This window comes from Cnephaeus nilssonii (assembly GCF_951640355.1).
Source record: "Cnephaeus nilssonii genome assembly, chromosome: 4".
NCBI lineage: Eukaryota > Metazoa > Chordata > Mammalia > Chiroptera > Vespertilionidae > Cnephaeus > Cnephaeus nilssonii.
Window position 1 is genome coordinate 100,194,964 of NC_137075.1, and position 11,139 is coordinate 100,206,102.

Consider the following 11,139-nt stretch of genomic DNA (forward strand, 5'->3'; position numbering starts at 1 on the left):
AGAGCAACGCTGTGAATGAACTATTCCATTTTTCCAAAAATGGGGGTATTACCTCACTCTTCATTCATTAAAAATAGGTCAATTCTTATTTCCCAGAATAGGAAGAATGAAGCCTAATTGCCCTTGATGGGGGCCTGGCAAGGTCACCCTGCAGAAGCGCATGTGAGATGGAACATACTGACTGCCTTGGCGATCTTTGGAAAATATAATTGGCCACAGGATCTACCCCCAGAAACTAAATCTTTGGGTCACAGGATATGCACATTTATAAGCTGGAGCACAACTTCTGCTTCAAGAACCCATATATTTACTTTTATGTTTTATTTTTTTTATTTTTTTATTGATTTCAGAGAGGAAGGGAGAAGGAGAGAGAGATAGAAACATCAATGATGAGAGAGAATCATTGATCGGCTGCCACACTGGGGGTCAAGCCCCACAACCCAGGCATGTGCTCTGACTGGGAATTGAACTGTGACTTCCTGGTTCATAGGTCGACACTCGGCAATGCTGGCCTGGTTACATTTACTTTTTGTTCTCTTCCCCCAACACCATCTCAATAACAGTAGATATATAAGAATGAGAATAAATCCAGAGTAACAGTGGGGAACAGGGAAGTTATCATTAGTGGCCAAGACACTCAGAGGGATTTCTGGGAGACAGAAAGAAGTGAGGCTAGAACCAACAGGAGAAACCAATCAGAGGTGGGACAGCTTCAACCCAGCAATCTGTTCTTGGATGTGCAAAGGGTTGGAGGCAGATAAAGTCAAATTTTACTGCATAAGAAAATGGGAGGCTTTCTTTTTTTCTGACAAAAACAAAGGGCGGGGGGGGGGGGGGGGGGAGCGGGAAAGAGCATCCAAAAAGTAAGCCAGACAATCTGATAGAATACTGCTCTCTGAATTTCAAAAACATAGTCAAAGGACTTTAAAGAACAGAGATATCTGATAATCAATTCTTGAACTGTTTACATTTCTTCAGTGTAAACCTCCTCCGCCTCCCCAAACTTTTAATAAAATCTGCTACAAAACCAAGGACTGCACATGATATATTTTTCACAGAGCGCAAAGCCAGGAAAGGAACTAGATTTCCATCTGGGTTGACATAGTGTAGGGACGGCCAAGAAGGGAAAGAGACACGATTTATAACCAAACGAATCCACTCCAAAAGTCAGAGAAAGTTGGGGCAAGGCAGCTGACTTTCCAGGGCGTTGCTCCAGTAAGAGATCTAGGGTTTATCCTCCATGCCTGGTTTCCCTCACCCCCAGTCCACCAGGAAGTCATATCAGCTCTACTTCCAAAGCATATTCTGAAGACTCCTACTTCTCACCACCTCCACTGCTAATCCCACAGCCCAAGGACTTCCGGACCATTCTTTGAGTGGAATAGGGCAACAGCTGCCAACCAATTTCCTTTATTCTATTCTTGCCATCCTTCCCCCAATATTCAGTTCTCTACACAGCAGCCAAGTGATCTTTTTATAAGGCATAAATCAGAATTTATCACTCTCCTGCTTAAAACACTCCAACAGCTTTTCACTATAACTAGAATAAAATCCAGACTTTTTACCATGATCCCTGCCAGCCTCTCCAAGTTCATTATACACGACTCTGCCTGTCACTTACTATGCTCCCACAACACTGGTCACCTCTCAGATCCTCTCACAGGTGGATCCCAGTGCTACATCCGGAACCTTTCAGAGCTACTCATTTGTTAAGCTCTGTACACTCTAAAATAAGTGTACATTAGTTTTTAATGCAGTATGTAATACTCTGGGTACATCTCAATATGTAGATGATTCAGATTTCAGATTATTTTTTAAATGGAAAGAACTTTGTGTTGTTATTTTAGTATTTAAAAGTAGCATAAGACATCAAAATATCTCAAAGACGTGCGATGATTATTCAACAACTGACTCGCTGTTTATAAAAATTTTGGACACTATGACAACAGGAAAGACAACATTTTGCCCTTTTTGTTTTAGATATGTTCATTTTGGTTAAAGAAATAAAATAATAGAGATATGATTGAAGATACCTTTGCTCCCCTCCACAGTCCCATTCCCAAATTCTTCCCAAATGCAACCACTATCATGAAATTGCTGTGTGTATTTCTAGTCCATGCTTTTCTTTTTTCACTACAATATATATGTACCCATGAACAAGATACAGCATTGCTTTATTTCCTGAATAAATTTCCTGAAATATATATATAAAATTGATTTCAGAGAGGATGGGAGAGGGTGACAGAGATAGAAACATCAATGATGAAAGAGAATCATTGATAGGCTGCCTCCTGCATACCTCATACTGGGGATCGAGCCCGCAACTCAGGCATGTGCCCTGAGCGGTAATCGCATCCGTGACCCCCTGGTTCACGGGTTGATGCTCAACCACTGAGCAGCAATGACTGGGCATGAACTTTCTGAATTTTAGATAAATGCTTTCCTACTTTATTCTGGAACTTGATTTTTCACTCAATGTTTTTGAGTTCTGTTCTTGATGACATATATGGGTCTATTTGCTTCGTTTTAACACAACATACCACATGTATTTGTCCTTTCCCTATTGCTGTACATTATGTTGTTTTCCATCTTTCTTATTACAAAAAAAAGTTGCATTAAATAGATTTGTATATGTCTCTTGGTACCTATGGAGCCTTTTCTCGAGAGCAGCTCTGCACATCTGAATCAGCTGTGAGAAAGTTTTTGCTTTTAACAACAGATGACTGGCCCCACTTATGGAGATGAGATTTTAGTTGAGGTCTAAGGGGTGGTACAGACATCATTACTTTTCTTAAAGCTACCAAGGTGATCTTTTTCATAAAATGTACTATTTATGTTTACTCTGCATAGCACCCTATTAAAGTGGGAGTGAAGAATAAAAGTGAAAAGGAAAGCGAGGATAAATACAAAATCTAGGACTGAGGATTTAAAAAAATTTTTATACTATAGCATTATAGGCGATTTAAAAATTGGGCTATGAATCAGACAACTGAAAAAAAAAAAAAAACCTAGTCAGTTATATCACTCAGTGTTTATAACCTTAAAATTAAACAACCAATTTTTCATGAAAAAGTAGACATGTTCTTACTAAGACTGAACAAGAAATTTTGCTGATGGTCCTCCTAAAGAAGACTGATGCAATGAACAGTATCTTCTAAAACATCTTTATAAAAGATGCGAGAACTAACTTTAGAAAGCCATTGTTTGTTATGACCGGCAAGGTGGCCATAGAGAAAACACATTTCCATATTTCTATAGCACCCTTTACAGCACTGTTAACAATTACCCACATGTTTTTCGTTCTTTGTCTGCCTCATTAGGATTGTGAGCCCCTTCAGAGTCATGATCATTTCCTAATTATTTACCTCTAGTACTCAGCACAAAGTTAGGCATATAGTAGATTACAAGATTTGTTGCGAGAATATTACAAATCCCATTTTACTTTAATCTGCTGGCATTTACCTCGGACTTTATCCAGTAGTGTTCCTTCAGTAGTATAAGAATTTAAATCATGTTGTAAAGAAATTCTTACTAACCATTCTTCTACAGCTGCAATATCTATTAGAAAACAAAAGGCAAATAATTAACCACTCTTTAGTATGTCATGTTGGTAAGATTTAAGGCCATATGAACATTATCAACAATGATGACCCTTCATTTCTCAATCATTTTGATTGCATTTATATATGTTCTATATAGTCTGCCTACAAATATTTTAATGATACAATAAGAAAAAAAGAACTGTGAAGTGTTCTATCACCACAGCAATGAATCTAGATAATATTTTAGATAATAATTTTTCTCTAAGAGCAGCCATGGCTTTGTAAAAAGAAAATTATGCACTTAGGTAAAGTGGTATAATATTATTTAAAAGTAGATAGACTGTGATTAATTAAAATATATAGTATAAGCTCTAGGGCTGACAATAAGAACACTTTAAAGCATAAATAACATGTCAATACTGGAGATAAAATGGAATCATAAAAAATAAGTAATATGAATGAAGACATAAAAGGAAAAGGAAAACAGAAGAGATGAAATGAATAGAAAACAACCTGATGGTAGATTAAGTACAACCATACCAACAATTACATTAAATGTAAATGATCTAAAAATACTAATTAAGAGTCAGATTTCCAAATTAGATGTAAAAGTCAAGACTGAACTATATGCTAACTCTAAGAAATCCACTTTAAATATAAAAGCATAGATGAGTTGAAAGTATGAGTGGTATCTGGGGAAGCCAAAGATGATGAGCTCAGCCTGGGAGCCCCTGCAGTGTTTGTGCCAACAGGCCAAGACTGAGGCTGAGGCTGAAACCAGGGTGCACCCATGAACAACATGCCTGACCCAAACAGCTTAGCTGCACAAGCGCTCATACCCACCCAGGCCTTGAGGTGGATCTATATCACAGCAAGGATATGGCTCTTCCAGTGACTGCCGAAGCACCTGGTACCCAAGGAGATCAATTGCTATTTGTGCTCTTGCTGTCACCACTCTTTATCAAGCAGTTCCTGGACTTTGGGCAATGGTGTGAGAAACATCATATATGTTTCTACAAAAGGAGCTTCCTGCGCAACTGGCTAACACAATGAGGGAAGTCAGTCTTCTGATGGAGAACCAACTGGCCTTCAATGGGACTGGATCAAAGTTGAAATATGCATAACTTTCATGAAACATAAAAATTTTAAAACATAAAAGTATTAATTGAGCATAGTGGTTTGGGTCAATTTCTGGGTTCTCTATTCTATCCCATTGGCCTATATGTCTGTTCTTGTGCCAGTACCAGGCAGTTTTGAGAACAGTGGCTTTGTAGTACAACTTGATATCTGGTATTGAGATTCCCTCCTGCTTTGTTCTTCTTTCTCAGGATTGCTGCAGCTATTTGGGGTCTTTTTTTATTCCATATGAATTTTTGGAGATTTCGTTCTAGGTCTGTGAAATATACCGTTGGTATTTTAATGAGGAGTGTATTGAATCTATAGATTGCTTTGGGTAGTATGGACATTTTGATGATGTTGATTCTACCAATCCATGAACATGGTATTTTCTTCCATCTGTTGATGTCTTCCTCTATCTCTTTTTTCAGTGTCCTGTAGCTTTTTACCTCCTTAATTAAGTTTATTCCTAGATATCTTATTTTTTTTTGGTGCAATGGTAAATGGGATTGTTTTTTTAATCTCTCTTTCTGTAAGTTCACTATTGGTGTATAAAAGTGCCATTGATTTCTTGGAATTAATTTTGTATCCTTCTACATTGCCGAATTAATTTATTAAGTCTAATAATTTTTTGATGGAATCTTTAGGGTTTTCTATGTACAGTATCATATCATCTGCAAATAATGACAGTTTTACATCTTCTTTTTTAAATTGGATACCTTTTATTTCTTCCTTTTGTCTAATTGCTATGGCTAGTCTTTCCAGTACTATGTCAAATAGGAGTGGTGAAAGTGGGCATCCCTGTCTTGTTCCTGTCTTAGGTGAAATGGTTTTAGTTTTTGCCCATTTCACCTAATGTTTGGCTATAGGTTTGTCATATAAGGCTTTTATTATGTTGAGGTATTCCCATTTTGCTGAGGGTTTTTATCAAGAAAGGGTGTGACAAAGGAGGCAAGAACATACAATGGAATCAAGACAGTCTTTTTAATAAATAGTATTGGGAAAATTGGACAAATACATGCAAAAAAATGAAATTAGACCACCAACTTACACAAAAATAAACTCAAAATGGATAAAGGACTTAAACATAAGACAGGAGACCATAAAAATATTAGAGGAATCCATAGGCAGCAAAATCTCAGACATATGCCGAAGCAATATCTTCACCGATACAACTCCTAGGGCAATGGAAACTAAAGAGAAAATAGACAAATGGGACTACATCAAAATAAAAAGCTTCTGTACAGCAAAACAAAACAAAACAAAACAAAAACAACCATCAACAAGACAACAATAAAGCCCACTGCATAGGAGAACATATTTGCCAATGTTATCACCAGTACGGGTTTAATCTCCAACATTTACAGGAAACTCATACAACTTAACAAAAGGAAGATAAACAACCCAATCAAAAAATGGGCAATGGACCTAAATAGATACTTTTCGAAAGAAGACAGAAGGAAGGCCAAGAGACATGAAAACACGCTCAAAGTCACTAATCATCCGAGAGATGCAAATCAAAACGACAATGCGGTACCATCTCACACCTGTCAGAATGGCTATCATCAACAAATCAACAAACGACAAGTGCTGGCGAGGATGCGGAGAAAAAGGAACCCTCGTGCACTGCTGGTGGGAATGCAGACTGGTGCAGCCACTGTGGAGAACAGTATGGAGTTTCCTCAAAAAAACTAAAAATGGAACTCCCATTTGGCCCAGTGATCCCACTTCTAAGAATATATCCCAAGAAACTAGAAACACCAATCAGAAAGGATATATGCACCCCTATGTTCACAATTTACCATAGCTAAGATTTGGAAACAGCCTAAGTGCCCATCGGCAGATGAGTGGATTAAAAAACTGGTACATCTACACAATGGAATACTACACTGCTGTAAAAAAGAAATTCTTACCATTTGCAACAGCATGGCTAGAACTGGAGAGCATTATGCTAAGTGAAATAAGCCAGTCAGAAAAAGATAAATATCATATGATCTCACTCACTAGTGGTATATAATGAACAATATAAACTGATGAACAAAAACAAATCCAGAGACAGAGAAACATCGATCAGACCATCCAACCTCAGAGGGAAGGTAGGGAAGGGTGGGGGTAAGAGGGAGAGATCAACGAAAGGACTTGTATGCATGCATAAAAGCCTAACCAATGGACACAGATACCAGGGAAGTGAGGGCATGAGTGTGTGTGGGGGGGAGTGGGAGGGATAAGGACACATGTAATACCTTAATCAATAAAGAAAAACAAAACAAAACATAAAAAGAAGTGCCCTGAGGATCCACACGTCTTGGATAACTTTTTATAAGTCTCGATTAAAGTCAGAAATAGAAAAAATGATGTGGGTCATATAAATGGTACATGGAATGATTAAATATAAGGAAAAGTATTGGTTTGATACTTTCATGGGAGGTAGTATCCAATATTTTCTGGATTGGTTTTATACCAACGGCATCTCCTTCCACATGCTTATTACCCAGCACACATTTCTGTTTGGTGGCGGTACCAATCCTGCTCATCCTAAACACATAGGAAGTATTAATCTCACATGTGATGCTGGTAAGTTAGTGAAAGATGCATATGGAACAGCCAAGAGGCTGTGTAAACTGTGTTATCTGGTAGACCCAGAACTGAAAGTTGAAGACTTCAGTGCCAAAACGCCAGACAAATGTATTCAGGAAGTTTATGTGCTCTCACATGCTATTCAAGAACTCAAAACAACCGCAGAATTATATGAAGAGTTATAGGAAAGAGGACTACCAGTATGTGGCTGTTAAAACCCATGTTACTTTGGGTAAAGAAGACTTATGCATTAGATAAGGACCAAGGTGATAGTGTCGCAGTCTGAAAAAATAGCACCACATTTATTCCAGTGCTTGAATGTTTATTTCTCTATACTGGTTGGACATTTTAGGAAACTAAAGTAATCCAGATAGTGTGGTACTGGTAAAAGATAGAGAGTTCAGAAATAGCAATTTAATGGAGACAAATAGCTTGAACAACAATGGTGTTGGAATAATTATATATCCATATTCCACCCCAAATTAACCTCAGTTCATGTAAGGTACAAAAATTAACTCAAGTTGAGTCACCAATTTAAATACCAAACTTAGAACCATAAACTTGAGTTAGGCAAAGATTTCTTAGCTATAATGCCAAAAATATAATCCATAAATTAAAAACTGCTCAATTAGACTCAATCAAAATTAAAATCCCTGATATTCAAGAGTCATTCTTAAGAGATGAAAAAATACAAGTCATAGACTGGCAGAAAATATTTGCAAATCATGTATCTGACAAGGGACTTGTATATAGAATATATAACAAGGAAAATTTAAGTAGATAATTCACCAAATGGCAAAAAGGCACAAAAGCTAGGCTGCCAGATAACACTTAATAGCAGATTCCATAGTAAAATAACATATATACTATAGCCTATAACATTTTAAGATTAATGATTCAGTTTTAGTAAAATTAGTTGGTGTACAAATTCCTCAATACTTTAATTTTCAAGTTCTAGAAAAGGATAATATAAATGTTATATATGTCAGAATAGTCTATAAAATAATTGTTAGAAAAAATATAGAAACCTCAATTAAATTTGAATTTCAGGTTAACCACAAATAATTTTTAGTATGACCTAAATATGACATGAGACATTTACATGGGATAGTAAACAATTTTGTAATATAATATTTTTATTTGCTAAACTTGGCAATCCAGACCCATGACTATAATAATTAATTCAGATCACTCTTACCTGTATTTTTTGTAATGTTTTCTCTGGGAATATCAATCAACCAGTAAACTTGATCACTGAACTTAATTAAAAAAGACATCAGAAAACAGTGTTTTACAATGTTAATAACAACACTTACTTTGGCATATTACATCCTATCATTTAAAAACAAAAATAAAACAAAAACATCTAATGCATATACCATTTAACCAGTAATTTTATTCTTAGAAATGTATACTACATTAAACTGACCACTAAAAAACTATTAGAATTCATAAATGAGTTCAGCAAGGTTGCAGTATACAAGATCAATATACAAGAATTAATTTTATTTCTATACATTTGCAAAGAACAACCTGAAAATGAGATTAAGAAAGCTATTTCCTTTACAATAGTGTAAAAAAGAATAAAATATTAGGAATATATTTAACAAAAGAAGTACACCACTTAGATTCTGAAAAAACCAAAACATTGTTGCAAGAAATAAAAAAAAACCTAGCTAAATAAAAAAATATCCCATATTCATGATTTAGAAGACTTAATATTATTAAAATAGCAATACTCCCAAAATTAATCTACAGATTCAACACACTATCAGAATTTCCACTGACTTCCTTACAAAAATTGGCAAGCTCATGCTAAAATTCAGATGAAAACTAGTGAAATTCATATGGAAACTAGCAAAAACAATCTTGGAAAAAAAAGAACAAAGTTGTAGAACGCATTCCTCTGATTTCAAAACTTACTATAAATCAATAGTATCAAGGCAACATGGTACTGGCTTAAGAACAGATGTATATGCCCTGGCTGGGGTGGCTCAGTTGGTTGAGTATCATCCCATACACCAGAATGGCTCTGGTTCTATTCCCAGTTAGAGCAATTGCCGGGTTGTGGCCTTGATCCCCAGTAGGGAACATGCAGGAGGCAGCCAAGTGATGTTTTTCTCTCTTTCTTAGATTAATAAAAACATTAAAAAAAAAAGAATCAGAAAGATTCTGTTATTGAGAGAAACCAAGATGGCAGCATAGAAAAACACCTGAACTTGCTGCCTCGTACAACCACTTCAAAACTACAACTAAAAGACAAAATGAACACCATCCAGAACCACAGGAAGGCTGGCTAAGTGGAAATTCTGCAACTAGAAGGGAAGAGAAAAGCACACTGAGACTCAGAGGAGCTACAGAAGTAAAAGCAGAGGTACCAAGGTGCATGCACACATGCGCACGGAAATTGCTGGCATCTGAGTATTCAGCTATCTTTTTCAAGAAGGAGGGAGACACAAGCTCCCGACTGCTCTGAACTTCAGTCTGGGGACCCAGACTCATACCAGGAGAACCTGGACTGTTGGGCAGCAGGCAGAATGTGAGGTCAGCTTTCTCTCAGAGGTGCCTGCAGCGATTACCAAGGGACACTGACCCCGGGGGGCCTCTTAGGGCAGGGCTGATGGGAAACCATTGCTGTTTGCTCCACTCTGAGACTCCACCCCATCTAAACTGAGTGCAGAGGCTTTTGCATATGAATGGCCTGGTCCTTTGAAATCTAAACTTACCTAACAAACTGCAGCTGAGTCAGTGAGACCCAGAACATCCAAAAGAAGGCCCAAAGCCCCACAGCAGCTTGCATTGCTTCACAGCTGGACCTCATCTGGGCACCTCCAAACCCCAAACAAGGAAGAGGAATCTGCAGATCTCTCCATAGCTCCTGCTGGGTGGCCTTAGGCAGAGGCTAAATTAGCACCTCCTTGGAGATCCAAGAGCCAGTGTACCCAGAGTTCAGAGTAGGATCATCCAGATTACAACTCCTCAGATCCATAAGGGACACACTCAGGGGACAGACTCAGTGAGTATCAAAGCCCCACTGAAGCAAGGGTGTCTTGCCTCATAAGGGTGTCTCCAGCACAGAAGTTCTCCTATCGTAGACACAGTTGATCCTCACAACCAATTGGCCTGGAGGTCAATTCCTCCCAGTGATACCAACAACAATCAAGGCTTAACTATAACAAGACTGTGCACACAGCCCACAAAAGGGTGCAACAAGAGTGTCCACCTCAGGTAACTGGGGAGGCTGAGTCACTGGGCCCTATAAGACACCTAGCACAAAAAGCCACTCTATCAACTCAGGGAAGCAGCCAAAATGCAGAGACAAAGAAACAGGTCACAAATGAAAGAAATGGAGGAAAGCAAACTACAGAATATAGAGTTCAAAACCACGGTTATAAGGTTTTTCAAGAAGTTTCTAGAAACCGCCAATAAATTTAGTGATACCCTAGAGGATATGAAAAAGGACCAACTAGAAATTAAGCATACACTGACTGAAATTAAAAATAATATACAGAGATCCAACAGCAGACTAGAGGATCGCAAGAATCAAGTCAACGATTTGAAATACGAAGAAGCAAAAAACACCCAACTGGAAAAGCAAAAAGAAAAAAGAATAAAAAAATATGAAGATAGTGTAAGGAGCCTCTGGGACAACTTCAAGTGTACCAACATCCAAATTATGGGGGTGCCAGAAGGATAGAGAGCGCAAGATACTCAAAACCTATTTGAAGAAATAATGACAGAAAACTTCCCCCACCTGGTGAAAGAAATAGACTTACAAGTCCAGGAAGCGCACAGAACCCCAAACAAAAGGAATCCAAAGAGGACCACACCAAGACATATAATAATTAAAATGCCAAGAGCAAAAGACAAAGAGAGAATCTTAAAAGCAGCAAGAGAAAAACAG

General features: G+C 37.5%; 1 protein-coding gene and 1 pseudogene across 2 annotated transcripts in view; one reads left to right on the forward strand and one right to left on the reverse strand.

Annotated features, from left to right (window-relative positions):
* LOC307097890 (dCTP pyrophosphatase 1-like) overlaps positions 1-11,139 on the forward strand; it is a 447,295-nt pseudogene that overhangs the window by 209,665 nt on the left and 226,491 nt on the right. The window lies entirely within an intron of this gene.
* Positions 1-11,139, reverse strand: part of CATSPERB (cation channel sperm associated auxiliary subunit beta) — a gene marked incomplete at both ends in the record, with an annotated part of 74,045 nt that overhangs the window by 55,345 nt on the left and 7,561 nt on the right. Inside the window, 2 exons of the mRNA XM_079769005.1 lie at positions 3,463-3,558; positions 8,434-8,494. Coding sequence (XP_079625131.1) covers positions 3,463-3,558; positions 8,434-8,494 — 157 coding nt within the window. The remainder of the gene's footprint in view (positions 1-3,462; positions 3,559-8,433; positions 8,495-11,139) is intronic.